This window comes from Oculina patagonica, chromosome 7 (assembly GCF_052425735.1).
Source record: "Oculina patagonica isolate OP01 chromosome 7, crgOcupat, whole genome shotgun sequence".
NCBI classification, from domain to species: Eukaryota; Metazoa; Cnidaria; class Anthozoa; order Scleractinia; family Oculinidae; genus Oculina; species Oculina patagonica.
In genome coordinates, this window is record NC_135764.1 from 8,397,622 (window position 1) to 8,413,526 (window position 15,905).

The 15,905-nt window shown below is 38.9% G+C and overlaps 2 protein-coding genes and 1 long non-coding RNA gene across 3 annotated transcripts in view; 1 reads left to right on the top strand and 2 right to left on the bottom strand.

Moving 5' to 3' along the window:
* LOC144661647 (lysophosphatidic acid receptor 3-like) overlaps positions 1-15,905 on the top strand; it is a 668,415-nt gene that overhangs the window by 367,126 nt on the left and 285,384 nt on the right. The window lies entirely within an intron of this gene.
* Positions 1,358-9,560, bottom strand: LOC144659167 (ZP domain-containing protein-like). The gene is made up of 8 exons (XM_078519607.1): positions 9,554-9,560; positions 9,031-9,144; positions 8,617-8,730; positions 7,605-7,730; positions 7,117-7,522; positions 6,203-6,382; positions 5,007-5,299; positions 1,358-1,601 (listed from the first exon to the last, which is right to left on the bottom strand). Exons 1-8 carry the CDS (start codon positions 9,558-9,560, stop codon positions 1,468-1,470), a joined length of 1,374 nt encoding a protein of 457 aa, XP_078375733.1. The 3' UTR covers positions 1,358-1,467.
* On the bottom strand, positions 13,110-14,484 carry LOC144661684 (uncharacterized). Its single transcript, XR_013572333.1, has 2 exons — positions 14,013-14,484; positions 13,110-13,713 (listed from the first exon to the last, which is right to left on the bottom strand). It is a non-coding gene; the product is annotated as an uncharacterized LOC144661684 (long non-coding RNA).

Here is a 15,905-nt window from a genome sequence, read left to right on the forward strand (position 1 = left end):
AGAAGCTAGTTTCGCGATGTCGCTAAATGCCGTTCAATCCCCCCCCCCCCCCCCCTTCACGCCTCCGCTTGTACGTTAACAAAGCCAAAACTAGACTGTCCACAGCGCGGTCCTTTTCCTGCGTTCAATGATCGAAGATCATATCAACAGATGCCTAGGGATACTGCATCTATTAGCTTAAATGTTTCATTTTAAAAAAAACTTAAAATTCGTAGATAGATCGACTGTTAGCCGGTACGCGGTGGGGTATGCTCGCGATCGAGATATTTTAAAAAAAGAAACATAAGTTACAGTTCAAATGATGGGGTCTCTATCAATTTTATACTTCAACTCGTGTAATATCAACCCTTTTATATAACTACAGCCTTGAAATGGTAGGGAGTACCCCTACTGAAAGCGCCTAGGTTTAAGACATCTCACTTTAAAAGCAAATGGTACTGTAAGCCGAACATTCGTCAGTTTTTGACAGGGTCTCAGGTACCTTTTCTGTCAAAAGAATATGATACGGTGAAATCTAAGGTTATGCTGTCACACAGCAAACAAACGTTATGTCATCTTGTAGTTTAAGTTAAGAGCTTTCAGTTAATGCAAAACAATTTCTCTGTGCATTAAAAAAGCTGAAAACCTTAGAGGGTCCATCCATCCCTTCCTAATCCCCCCAGACCCTTTTACTACGGTGGGGGGTTGAATTTGCTTGTACATCCGGTTAAGGCATTTTCTTATGATGTGTGATAAGTAACTTGTATTAGATTCATATTTGTATCTTCCCGTACCCTTGAAAACTGATTTTTTGAAATGTCGCAAAGTATTCCCTTTAAGTAATAAAAACGATGAACAGAACCCATTTGTTCTAGTGTGCATTTAAACTACCGAAGGACAAGTGATATGTTGATGTAAAATCTAGGTTGTTTCTTGAATATGTCAAGAGATTTGCGCTGCTATAAGCTGACTTAAAATTACAACTTTTGACACTCCACTTTGGATGTTAAGGGGAATGGTCTGTTCTTGAAAATAAAATAGCCAATAAACAAATATGTTACTGTTTACTAGTTTTGTAAGGCCTGTGTGTAACATAAAATAATGTGGTAGAGATTGGCTGATCCCCTTTCCTCCGACATTTTTGAATTCTGCCTATTTTTCTCAGACATACAATCTTAATATCTTGCAAAATAGTAAAAAAATACCGTTTTTAAATGATGTTCGGTCATGGTAAATATTTTGTAAGATAAAGGGAATATTTGGCAACTGCGATTTCAGAGATATTATTGGGATTTATTTCCAATTGGGCAAGAAAGTGAAAAAGAGCATTGGAAAATTACTTTCTAGTCTGGAAGTAAAAACACTAGGAAAATTTCGCTTCTTTATTTATTGCCTCATAATTGATTCATTACATAAGCAAATTATTCATGGATGAGTTCGCACAGTCTCATCTTTTGCTGCCACCAACGCCGAAGTGTAGACCGAGATCTAGTCCTCAGACATCATCGACAATGGAGTGTAGACGGTAGGGTTACTGGGTTTCTTGCGGCCCAACCGAATCATTACCACAAGGCAAATTGCTGATATCACCGCTAAAGAAAGGACTGCAGGAAGGGTGGAACCTGAAATAAACAACATTTTTTCAACGTTTGTTCGTTCAACGATAAGTTAAAATCTAACTTTAAATAACTGAAAACGGTAGTTAACTAGCATCAAGAATAGAAGGAAATATGTTGTAAAAACGTGAAGACTTCCTCGCCGTTATGGATCAAAACGATCCATTGGAATTAAGAGGAAAATTTGTGTAGTTTATTAACTAGATAGGAAAACAATGTTGGCTTCCCTTTGATATCGTGTGAGAAGCTAGAGAAAGTAATTTAGTATTTTCCATCCGTTGAACACCTTTTTTTTAATACGGTGGAAGCCCTGTCGAGTGTATTTATCAAAACAAAATTAAAGGGGCTGGTCTGTATCTTTCTTTAACAAAAACGTTATCAGACTGACTACGCTCATTACATGAGGGGACGCAAGTGGCGTCAACTGTAAGTTCCTGATTTCTTAAGAGGATTAGTTCGCGGTTACCGAAAGTGTTATAATCTGTCAGCAGCATTTGAGTTATCTTCTCATCAGTTGTGTTATATTACATGGATCAATTTCCATTCTGGCGGCAGAATAAATTATAATGTTCGCGGCGAATTCTGCTTTGGCGGCAATTGGGGAAAGACAGAAGAAGCTCATCTAGCAAGAATGATTTCTAGATACTTTGATGTCGCGTAAACGTTTCGACCTTTTAAGATTTAAGTTGTTTTCGCCTTATGCAAGATGATCATTTCTATGTTCTGTGGATCGATCATTCATGTGGATTTACAAAGTGAAAATTACGGTGAGTTTGCAGCCGCGAGTTGCGGTGACGCTGGCGCCTTCCACGCAGAGAGTCGTTCGAAATCCTACACAAGAAACGCTTTAAATATAATCATGGCCCGGGATATCACGTCATGGATCATTAATAAGGAGGTCGCCAGGTAAGTCAATCCATTAAACATTACTATTTTTAGGTCATGGTCATTAAATTGAAGATTCCATCTTGTTGTAACATTTGGTCAGACTCTTGTTACAAAAACGGGATCATTTTATTTGCGATGCATTATGTTTCGCTACATTCATTTTCTATTCGTTCTCTAAAATATACAGCCGTATCGTCGAAGTAAAGATTAATTTTAAAACTGACCAGTACAAGAGTATTAGCAATGTAACCTGCAATTCTAATTCTGCTCAATTCTATTTTTTCCATCGGAGCTGACGGGCGGCGCGCCTCATACAGTCCGATGTAACCTGCAATTCTAATTCTGCTCAATTATATTTTCTCCATCGGAGCTGGCGGGCGGCGCGCCTCATACAGTCCGATGTAACCTGCAATTCTAATTCTGCTCAATTTTATTTTCTCCATCGGAGCTGGCAGGCGGCGCGCCTCATACAGTCCGATGTAACCTGCAATTCTAATTCTGCTCAATTCTATTTTCTCCATCGGAGCTGGCGGGCGGCGCGCCTCATACAGTCCGATGTAACCTACAATTCTAATTCTGCTCAATTCTATTTTCTCCATCGGAGCTGACGGGCGGCGCGCCTCATACAGTCCGATGTAACCTGCAATTCTAATTCTGCTCAATTATATTTTCTCCATCGGAGCTGGCGGGCGGCGCGCCTCATACAGTCCGATGTAACCTGCAATTCTAATTCTGCTCAATTCTATTTTCTCCATCGGAGCTGGCGGGCGGCGCGCCTCATACAGTCCGATGTAACCTGCAATTCTAATTCTGCTCAATTTTATTTTCTCCATCGGAGCTGGCAGGCGGCGCGCCTCATACAGTCCGATGTAACCTGCAATTCTAATTCTGCTCAATTCTATTTTCTCCATCGGAGCTGGCGGGCGGCGCGCCTCATACAGTCCGATGTAACCTGTAATTCTAATACTGCACTGCCTTTTAATATTTTCTTCATCGGAGCTGGCGGGCGGCACGCCTCATACAGTCCGATGTAACCTGCAATTCTAATACTTCTACGCTTTAAAATTGTTTTAATGTTCTTTCCTTCAACTGGTGGGTCATATAGTTTAGACCGCAACACGGAGATACTTATCATCGAGCCACAATATATACTTTTAAGTCTGTTCTCCCAATGGAATACATAATCAAGAGTAACTAATCATTAGCTGGCAACCTTTTTTTTTGTCTGTTAGGTGGTGCAGCCATGTCATGGAACAACTGCAAAAAATAATTTTATGTGCATGTTTCTATTGAAGACGGCTGCACACATATGCTTGCCGCAACACTTGTACATGGTACAAAATGCTGAAAATGGAAACAGTGCGGCGTTATTTAGCATTGTTTTCCATTGGATGCGTTTTTCTTCTGAAGGCTTTGCTTCGATACAGCTTTAAGATTCAGTTTCGTAATTTTACGGGCCTGTTACCAGTACGAGTCAGGTACGCAAAAGGCCGCTACTCTCGCAGTTCAAGAATTAAACTGCTTTGGCCTTTAAAAAAACATAGGAAAATTCCTTTCTATTATTGTCGGCCGCTCATTATGCAGCTAATTCAGTTTGGTAAGTTACTTGCGGCTATAATATGCGCTCGTCAGTTCGAAAATTCTATAGTTTTTTGATAGGCTCGAACAGGAAAATCGAATAACATGTACTGATACAGCAGTCCGGCTGTATTTTATTAACAGACTCCCCGGTATTATAAAATGTGCTGTGCATTTTCGTTGTTAGTTTAAAAATTTGTTTATTTTCACGCTTTCTTCAATAATCATCTTTAAAACTTGTTCCTTGTTTCTCCGATTTTGCCGAGGTACATCGACAACATTTTAAAAACTCGAAATCACAGCGCGCTGTTATCACAACATCACAACATTATTAGTCGACGGTATTATGATCATCTTTTTCTGGTCTTCATTAGATTAAATAATGTTTTTGACAGCGAAACAGATTATGACACCTTTCGCGGCTCAAGCGAAGGAACCTGGTGTGAGGTATGTTAGGAATGCTAGGATAATATCCTAGCATTCCTCTGAAGTACTTACAGTTGACACCGCCTGCGTCCCCTCATGTTAAAACAATGGAAATCATAACCGTGACGGAGGTTTGGAAACCCGGTCTTTAATGGCATATATTTTTACAATTTTATTTCTCCGTTTACCCCGTAGTTTTTGTTTTGACTGAGAAGATATATCAAACATTAAGACAGTGTTTCATCGGCTATCGTCATAAATGCTCCGCTGCGCGTCGCATTATCAACTCTCTTTTCGGTGTTTGGATTTCCCAATGAAACGCTCTCCGTTGTGTTTGATTTGTTACAAAAAATCATCCTGTAATTTATGTCTCTATTTTGATATCTGTTACAGACATGTCAGAACGAAAAAAAAAATGTATTTAGCGATAGATCCACAAAATCTTCGCTTAAGGAAGGTTTCATTTTGTTTTCAATGATGTTACAGATAGTTATACACTACAGCTAATTCTGGCTTTACCTTGCACATTGTTAAATTCTACGTCCATTTCCTTTGCGTCGTCATCAATTGTCAGGGGTCCTTGTGCCAGTGGATATAATCTATCATCACTGCTGACGTCACGCCTTTTTCTGGTCACTTTAACGCATCCCTGAGCACATCTAGAGATTGGGTTCCCTGCGTCACAGATCCTTATATGGCAGTGGACAAACACGAATGGGTGATCAGCAATGAACTTGAATCCTTCAGTGGTGAACCGGGAGATGCCAATTCTAGTCGAGGGTATGACACTGGTCGTTTCATCTACAGGGCATCTACAGTTTATTGGAAAAAATAATAGTCAATTCTTTTAGCGCGGTGTACGCTTACTTTCAACTATTCATCGCTTTACTCGTTTGAAAATGGCATACCGTAATGATTCGATTTAGCGCCCTCCTTCAATTAAGCGCCCCCTTCCGAATAAACGCCCCCCTTCGAATGTGTTTTTGTAAATAAGCGCCCCTATTCCAATAAGCGCCCCCATTCTAATTAGCGCCCCCGTTCTTATAAGCACCCCTATTCTAATAAGTGTCCCTATTGTAGATAACTGCCCATACTGAAGCCATTGACGTCAACTAGATAAACTCCTGACCGTTCGCCGTACAGTTCATGTACATATTTACTGCTAAAATGAACAATTATTTTAAAAGTAACTGAACTTTCAACAATTTCTAACTGTTACAGTTTCTGTTATTGTTAGATACATTTGGTTGTTTCTCAAGAAATTAAATAAGCGCCCCGTCCCGAATAAGCGCCCTGTCTCAAATAAGCGCCCTCCCTCGAGGTGCCAAAAGTAAATAAGCGCCCCGGGCGCTAAATCGAATCATTACGGTAACTACGATACTCTCTACTAAATATACAAGCCAGCTGAGATTTTTATTTTGCATGACTTGCAGTTAACAACTTTAGTTAGTTTTTGCCTGTTGAACCATTTCAGTGAAGACCCAGTGAATGGTTTGGTTAACTGCTTGCTTATTCCTCCTTTTGGCTTTAGTGAGTCATCATAATTATTGAAATATATGACGTATCAGATAAAGCTTAGTAGATCTACAGTAGGAATGTACCAATAAGTGATTGAATCATTCAGCTATGTGATGGCTTAATAGTTTAAAATAAAACGATTCCACAAATGCATAAGCAGAACTTTCAAAGCAAGCATAACCTTATTTACAGCTTACCCATCCTTGATAAGGTGATATTTAGTAGCATGTTGTCGATCCTGCGAAGGTGTGGCGTAACAGTTCTCGGCTAAGACTGAAAGACGTTTGTCCTTGGTCTTGACAGACGCTTGGAAGTACAGATCCTGCCTTAGTTTGACCTGCACGGGAAAGTCACTTTGAGTGTAAGCTGGTGTAAACCTGGTAAACAAACAAATCAAAGAAAAATACTGAATAAGTAAACATTTGTATTTTTAACAATTTGCGGTACTGTGAATGCTGTTGTACTTCAGATCAGTTCTATTTTGTTATTTTGCTTACAGTGTTAGTAATTCAAATATCGTTCAGAATTTCCAAAGAAACCCACGAGGTCCTCTATTACGTGTAATTTAACAATGAAACTGTACGAGCTAGCCCTCGTTTTCTACGAGCTAATAATTAAAAAGACGCAGCCGAGTTCACTTTCGCTCATAGAAATAAAGGGCGAGATACTCTAAAGAATTTAAGCCAAAATTATATTTTTTCGCGCGTGCGAACATGTTCTATCAGCGAAGAGAAAACAAAGAGAGATTTCCAACAGAACAAGTTGAGTGTCTACTGATGTTTATTACAACTAGTTTTGTTAAAAAGGAAATGGTTCCGTGGTGTTAATCTTTTAATCTGATAGAAGTTGTAAACATGTTTGTGATAGTTCCTAAATATTTGGTTTAATATAAAAGGTAAAGGTAAACGTAATTTATTTTACGTCAAAAGCACGGAGAGTGGTTGCCCAGTCTCCCGAGCCAGAGGCTCATGATAAAAGTGTTTGACATACATGTTAAAAAAGATTTAAAAACTATATATTAAAAAATACAATATTATTATACTATTAAAATCTTAAAAAATATGCGTTAAAAATGTCTGATTGAGGAACAAAATATTAAATTTTTACGTACTTGTCATCTGGGAACATGTCTAGAGCAACAGTGAAGTTTCCTTTTCCTTCTTCATCAAAGACCAACTTTCTGGTATCAGGTTTAACTCCAACAGCAGTAGCATCACCAGAGTTCTTATAGTAACAGCTGAAGGGAATCTCAATCTCGCGAACTCTTGTTATGATGGCGTCATCTTTTACAGGAATTTCCAACACAGTGTTGCTGTAGACAACAGCACCATTCTTGTGTTTGGCAGTGGTGCCGCAGCCGGTTAATGCAGTCTTAAGGGTGTAATGGGTCTCTGTTTCCGTAGCAACGCAACTGACATCTCGGAGGGTCACATGTTCACGGTTCAGCCCAAGAAGGAGGGTCTTGGGTAAAGTGATTGACATGTCGTTTTTGCGGCATTCTACAGCAACACCAGAGGCTGCAAAAATATCGACAAACAAACGTAACTTTCAATTGATTATTACTATTTATATTTTACCACTCGTCAACCGTTTTCTTACCTATGCAAGTTTGTCGATCTGGCGCCAAATTCAGCTCGGGGTCTGGGCAGGAGCAGCTGTAGCTCCCTTTCGTGTTCGTGCACCTGTGGGAACATCCGCCATTTTCTTTTGCACATTCATTGATATCTACAAAGCAAAAGATATGCTTCAGTGAAATTTTCCTTTCTCCTTATTCAAACGTATTAAACTATCCTGCTAATCAGGGACAACATTTTTTATCCTAAAGCGAATATAAAAGGAATGTTGAAGTTTTGTTATTTCGCTTTACACTTTACAAACTATTTAATTATATATTACACGTTGCACAACAGCGCTCTAGAAAAAAAAGTTCTAGAACATTTAAAATTTTGAGAGTTTCGTAGAAAAAAAGAAGCAATAAATTCCAACAATAAAAAATGTCGTAGATTTTTCATTATAAAAAGAGTTAAGTTCCCAGCGAAGGGAAAAGCTTTGTTCTTGTCCACCAGCATGGCCGCCGTGACGTCAGCTGCAAACCAGCAATAGCCATCATCTATTTGTCAATTTACAATTATCTTAAAATATTTCCAAATTCTTAAACCTGAAAAATCTCTGTCCTTAAGCACAAACTGCCACCGCACTGGCATTTAAAGGATGAGTCGCCGCCTTGGAATTCATATAACGAAGAAAACAAGGAAAAGCAACGATTGACAGCAGTATAAACTACAAACATCTCAGTACCTTTCCTCTTATTGCACCTTAGATTGAATTTTTTTAGGATCGTTATTTTAAAATTAAAATTGTCGCTTGTGCTTATTGCGAAAGCAAACCTAAATTTGTATCTGTAAAGGCTATTGTCGGAGGTGTTGTTGTTGTTGTTGTTTTAATCGCTTTTGTCTCAGTTTTTGTACTATATATGATGAGTTATGTTGCGTAAGATAAGTGCAATATTGCAATTCGTTTTTGTACGTAGTATTGTAACTAAATTCTTACGTCTGTTTATGAAGGGGTTTTCGTAACTCAAAAATTCAATACAAAAAAAACATATCAGTACCTTTCTCGCAGTTTATTCCTGTGTAGCCAGGGGGGCAGTTACATTCGTAGCCTTGAGGTGAGCTGCTACAAGTTGCCTTATGCAGGCAGGGGTTGGGCTCACAGTTGTCAATAGCTGAAATATATATTACAGAAGTGCAAGGATTGATACTTTTTCAAAATAGCTCTGGGCCGGGTTGTTCGAAAGCCTATTAACACTAACCCAGGATTAAGAGTTGATCGAGCTAGGGGTCAATAGCGTGAATTTTGGAACCTTTCCATAGAAAGCCATTTTTCCCGTCGAAAGGTTCTTAAAATGACAATTCGGGAGTGAAATGATGTGTATGAAACCGTCCCCCCTCCCCCTTAGGGTTTTCGCTCTATTAGGGCACAGTGAAATTATTAAATAGAAATGGAACAGAGTAAGTTTCCATACCTTTCTCGCAGTTTGTCCCTGTGTATCCAGGTTGGCATGAACAATTGTAGCCATTTGGTGAGCTTGCACAAATCCCATCGTTCAAGCAAGGTTTGGGCTTACAGTTATCAATGGCTGTAAAACACGACAAAAATGTCACAAGTCACGGGTATTTCTAAGGCCCCGTCCACACTGACCCGGGTAAATTTAAAAACGGAGAAAATTTGAAAACGCCGCGTAAAATGTTTTCCGTCCACATTAACCCTAGCCTGCGAACGCAGACGTATTTCCAGTTGTCGTCGAAATACGTCTACGTTCGCAGGCTACACTAACCCGGGTAAATTTGAAAACGATACCCACTTTGGAGAGCGTTTTTGAAAAGCTCCGTTTTTGGTGACCGAAAACGCCGGTTCAGTGTGGACGGTTGGCCTAACCGGAGAAAAAAAGATGCGTTCTCAAATTTACCCAGGTCAGTGTGGACGGGGCCTAAAGCAAGGCGACACTATGAGTACAAATTTCTTGAAATTACATTTCGTCGCCTAACACGACATTCCGGTACCTTTTTTTACAGTTAGCTCCTGTGTATCCAAGTGGGCAGGTGCATTGGTAGCCTTGAGGTGAGCTTAAGGAATTCGTACGGATAGTTTTCATGTAATTTAGAAAAACGTTAATTTGGCGACCTTCCTACATTTTGACGCAAATGGTGAGTTTATAGTATTTGCTCAAACTTTTTCATCGTTGTAAATAGCCGAATGTGATTTGGAGCTAACAAAACTGATGCATTAAACTTTCTTTGTCTTCGGTTATGGTACTTTTGGGCGAAATGTGGAAGAGCTGGAGCGTTCCCAGCCTCGAGGTTTGCCCGAGATTAACTTTTCGATGATCAAATTGTATCGAGGTTTCTGTTCCGACGATTTCTCGGAAACTTAGAGATTCATAATAAGATGTTATAATGAGTTAATTGCAGTAGTTTAAACGAAATCCTAGCGCTCAGTTGAAATAGCAGTTTTATCTAAATAGGTGTGTTCAATAAAGTTAACATCGCGCAAAACTCACGACAATTACATCGACATATTGACGTGTGTATTATTCTTCGATAAATTTCGAGTAAAATGCGAAAGTTTGAAGAAAATCGAGTCAGAAATAGTGAAGTTATAAGACATTTTTGAAAGGCATACAGCACGTCATTTATTTCGATCGTGTCACCTTAAAGTGCCACTAGGACCAAATTTCACAATTTTTTTTCGGACATTTTTTGCCACAGAGTAACTCACCGGGGTCTATAGAGAACCTTGATCCAGAAAGAAAAAATTAAAAAGCCTTCCTTCATAAAAATTTCGAGCTCCGAAAACTGCAAATTTTCGGCCGCCATTGCTCGAATCTGGTTCCAGGTGAGCCCGCATATTTCACAGCGGCAGGTCTCACTATGACGTCAAAGACTCAACACGTGACCTTCCCTGTGTTGTTTTTGTAGAGATTTTACTCGAAAAGTGTGGCGATTATTCGATGAAATTATCCGTCCTCCAAGCCTTTAGGAGCAAGCTATTCTCCATCAAACCAAATAGAAACATTCAATAGTACAACGACAACGCAGATCAGGTATTGCGAAGGATCTAGAAGCCGTGGAGTACGCTTGAGAAGAAGCTAAAGACAGCCACGTGAACTCGTGTGCTTTTGAGTCTGTATTCTCAGGAGCAACTTCAGAATACCCGTCACTTCGGTCCGCCTTGTCGACACGCTAATTTTAGAAATTGGTACGTAGTGTGTTAATTGTTGTTTTTTGTCGTTTTCTTCTTTTATTTTTTTCAAAGCGTTCATTTTGAAAGCAAAGCTTGCTTATATGAAATGCAGGGTTACAAATTTCGGCCATGCAGAAATATCTCAAGTGGCTGATTCGGAATGGGTTGTACGTCACCCGGGGGAACATAAGCTTTATCATTCATGAAATTTAAACCTTAAACTCTCTGTTCACTATCTTTGTATTTCTCAAGGTTTTGAATCGATTTTAAGTGAGTATTTTGCTTAGTGATAACTCCAAAATAATTTCCCCATTTCTTGTTCACAGTCCACTTTCTTGAGTACTTCCTTGATCATCACGATCAGGTTCCCAGACAACAGTACGGAAGTTTTAAGCAATTATTTGTTATGGATTGTTGAACAATAAAAATAGATGACTGAACACAATGGAATGCCACGTCTCAGACAATAAAATTTACATAAATAAAATGACTGTTGTTATTATATGACAAAGGACATAATAATATTATCATAGTCAAGTTATGGCTAGTTTGTCTGTTAACAACATTTTCATCACACATACATTTTGCACCATCATGATGCATAGTTTTTTTTTTCCAATCTTTTTTCTTTTCAAGGAACACAAGGCATTGTCATAGGTGGGTGGTGCTTGTGGGAGTGTTACAGGGATATAATTTCAGGCAAAAATGTCACTGGCAAAATTTAATGTACACAACTTGTCTTAGCCTGCGAATGCAGCTGCCTCTCATTCGCTCTTCTGTGAGGGACTCGAATGAGAGGCAGCTGTATTCACAGGCTAAACTTGTCTCTGCCTAAGGTTGTTTGATCTGATTGCCATTTGAGGTATTTTAACACACTGAAAGCAGGCTGTGGTGAAGTTTAGGACTAAAATCGAAATGTAGCCACTCCACTCCCTTGGGCATTATTTACCCAATTACCCCAAGGCTGAAGGGTCGGCAATTTGACATCAGTGGTTGTTATTACAGCAGGGAAATTGAAACCATATGGGAGGGGTGGGGGAGATTTAAGCTAATTGCTTTGATTTTGTTTATGATTCCTAACCGTTCACAGTTATGTTAGTGGCTATTGGCTGAGATTAGGAAGGAAGCGGTCTTTTGACTTTTAAGCTGATCAATCGTGTTCTTTTGTGACATTGTGGCTGCAAAAGAAGGGCCTGCAAAAGCTGTGTTTTGCATTTAAAAGTGAATAGTTTGTTTCAGGTTTATCTAATTTGCCCATAAATCATACACAGAAAAGAAAGAAACTTCTGCTTGACTGGTCAATTTTGCCCATTTACTACCAGTAGGTTTTCGGGGAAAAGGGAATTTGATCACAGAATGAGACTGTTATGTGCGGCATTTGAACAATATCCTTCGCCTGGGAATAATAACTTGAACAACCACAACTTCAAATGCTCGTGGGCTGCAGGGAAGGGGGTGCGGATTTCTGAAATTTATATTTGATCAGTACATTTTACATGGCTAGGGCTTGTTAAGATACAACATACATGGTGATTGGCTAATAGACAGGGCCAACTTTTCTTTGTGGCAATATCAATACCTGGCTAGAGAAAAACAGATATTTCTGTGCTCCCCCTGGGGCACAAAAGGTTGATGATCAAATAAACTTCTTATTAATGTTAGCTCTCAACTGAAGCCCATACTGGGAGATCATTGCCCTTGCTCATTTCAAGGGACCAAGTAAATATTAAAGTTTGTTAAAAAACAGGTCTGGATAAAAATATGTCATTATTTAGTCACGGACAACTGGCTTTGACTAATGAAATACCGTTATGGTATTGTGAATATGATATCAGTGTTCAGCTTCAAGCCAAGGTTTTGTAGATAATTTAGAACAACAAAACCCAGAGGCTTCTTTAAAAGGAAGTATTTGTCCATAATAGGGTAAAGTCCATGTCAAGCCTAGTGGCCCACCATGCTGGAACTTATCCTGGTTTCTGTACCATGAAGTGACTAGGAGCATTTCTACCCCCCCCCCCCTTGGATGAGATGTTAGTCCATCGCGGGCTTACTCCCCCCCCCCCCCCCAGCATTAGTTCGCTGGTACTGGCCATGGGTGGAGAGAGATACTATGAGAGTAAAGTGTCTTGCCCAAGAACACAACACAATGACCCCGGCCAGGATCGAACCTGGGCCCTTCGATCCAGAGTCCAGCATACCAACCATTAGGCCACCAATTTGTCCATAATATTTGTTCTTTGTAATTAAAATAAATCTTTACAAGGCTAAAAATGGCTGAAGTTTTAGCCATTTCTAACCTTGTAAATATTATTGCAATCTGTATTTGCTTTTGATAATCTGAAAATACTATCCAAAGAAGCATTGCAGGTAAATATTTATTTTTATTGACATTACCTTACACTTTATTGTTAAAAATTCCAATTTGACATGGAAAGAAGACCCACATGAAAACCAGCAAGAACTGATGTGGCTTCCTCTTTAAAATTTTACTGTAATTTATTATTTATTCATTATATTGTACTATGTGTGCGAGATAACTGTGATATCAACCTCAACCTTTGGACTGATTGTATTTATCATTGCATGGGATAAAAGATAACAACCAATTTATCATGTAGACATAAATGTAACAGCTTGTCACAGAAAACCACAAAAATGAGGCAGCAAAAGTGAACATTGGTTGCTCTTATTAAATTTCTCAAAGCAAGATCTCAGGATATGGTTTTTCTCAGTGGCAATAAAAGATAGCACAATGAATTTTTGAATTTTACCATGCTACATTGTATGCTTTCAATAATGATGCTCTCGAATGGTATTCTTGTAATTTCTCAAATGGTATGTACTTGTAATATTGTTGAACAACCTAAATATATCGAAATATACAACCATGCACAGTATCCTGGGCCTCATTGTACCAATAAAGCCTGACAGATTAAGAAAACAAGTAAAGCACACATTTGATGACCTGTACAGAAACAAAAAAAAACAACAGAATTTTGAAAGCAAGATTGGCTAAATATGAGTACATGTATCGACAATAAAATTATAAGCAGCAAGGCACTGTAATTTAATGCTATTGCTCGTGTAAACAACTCGTGGTTTTCTTCTTTATTTAGTTCGTGTAAGTGATGGAAGTAATAAAGTTGAAGTTGAAGGTGAAACAACGGCATTGTGCTTATTTTAAACCACACAGAAGAAGGCCTATGCATGGTCCGTCTAAATTGTTCGGAGATCAATCTCCGTATAAAATGAACTACCACAAACCTGTCTCATGCAGCAGCCGGCTGTCAGTCGGAAGGTTCGCTCGTGTGTGTGCGAGCAAATTTTAACTATTTGTGGACAACAGCTGCTCGAAGATTTGAATGTACCACACATTAAATTCCCAGCATAATGTAATTAAGCCTGGTGGACTTAAATTGTATTTGTGAAGTCTCGAAAGGCTGAAATTCTGTAGAGAACTCTAGCCATCTCTGTAGAGATTCGAAGAGATACAAGCGAAATCGCGTACGAGGTTGAGTCTTTGACGTCACATCCGGTAAATCCGCGACGATCCACGTCATTTCCCCTGGAACATGCTTGAATAATGGCGGCCAAAAAAACCCGAGAAATACAGTCGAAAAAAACGGTCTTCCCGTGCTCGGACAGCAAAACGGTTTGGACAGGTGAGTAAGAACCACATACAGATTACGAAAATGCAAAAACATTATATACGAAGAATTTGGTCCTAGTGGCACTTTAAATTAAAGAACATTTTACATGCTTCAAAATGTTTGTTTTTCAATATCGTGCATTCTTTTTTTTCTTAAGCATTCTTCTTAACATTCACATTTTAAAAAGACTTTTGAAATACATAAGGTAAAAAAAAAAAAAAAAAAACTCTACCCCATATTTATCCTATTCAACATTGGAAATTTCAGGGATTTATTATACTGATATTGTCACTAATGGTCCTCAAATTTACAGTTGTCAACTTACCTCGTTCTCGCTGCATGATTAACACGTGGGGCGGATAGGCCAGATCATTTAAGTCATCGAATAGTGTTCTCAAGGAAGTATTTGTGCATTCGTAGCACAGTCCGCCACGGTTTTCCCACCACTCTATTGCTGTACATTCAGGATTTTTTTTAACACATAGCTTTTTGCAGTCCTCGGACAATGGAACGGCAAACGACAATCTCGCTCGACCATCCGGTGTGCACCACTGTGGAGTATAATCTTTCCAAACTTTATATGAAAAGAAAGTAACACACATTGTTGAGCATTTGAAATTCACCAGCTGAAGATCAAATGACGCGCGTCAAGAGGACAAAAAATTCCGAGATGCGCGCCGTCAATTGTGTATTCTAATATCGACCAGTTCAAACAGAGAGCGCTTTAAATTTCTACAAGAGCCGGGTACCGGATCCAAAATGATCAAGCTAGAAAATTGTAGATAATCCAAACAACTTGTAAAGAAAGTCTGACCGTGCGATTGGGATGACTTGATGTCTATTTTGACCATTTCAACGCGTTGTTTCTTAGCCTTGCAAGGTCCGAAATATTCGTCATTTTTAAAGTTTACTGTCACTATACAATTTTATTCGTCATTTATGTTTAAAACTTGAATACAACGGGTCTTGTACAAATATTCTAGAAGTAGGACTGTAGGTATAAAATGGTTCTACGAATCTAAGTCTACTTACTTGGAGAAGAAGTCGGTACAACTTCAGTTGGAGTTTGAGCAATGACTGCAGTTAGTATGAACAGTACCAAGAAAACGACACTTGATATCGACATGATTGTCTAAGTAATACCAAGGCAAACAATTCGTTCTCGGGAGTCAAATGCGAAGCTCGAAGCGCTGAAACTCGGCAGAAGTGCTTCTGATGGTTTTTATGGTGCTCGCATTACCTTAAAAGCTATCAAACGAAACGTCGGATTGTCATAATTGGAGCGAGATTTTTTTGAAAACAATAGGACAGAAATTGCAAACGCCAATTCACCACAATTCTGTGAAACTAGGCAACACCTATTTTTCAACTTGTCACTTCGTGATCATTATCCAGAAATAGTACGATAGTACAGTTGGAATAATGGCAATTTGTTATTATAAATATTTATTTTTTGACAATAGAACATGCAATGATTAAAATATAACTCGAGAAGATTACATCATTC

Bases quoted from the DNA above. Each gene is read 5' to 3' on its own strand.
- LOC144659167 (XM_078519607.1), bottom strand. The intron at 8,731-9,030 runs GTATGGAAACTT...TATATATTTCAG, and splicing joins AGGGACAAACTGCGAGAAAG to CTATTGACAACTGTGAGCCC. The intron at 5,300-6,202 runs GTAAGCTGTAAA...AATAAACTGTAG, and splicing joins TATCACCTTATCAAGGATGG to ATGCCCTGTAGATGAAACGA.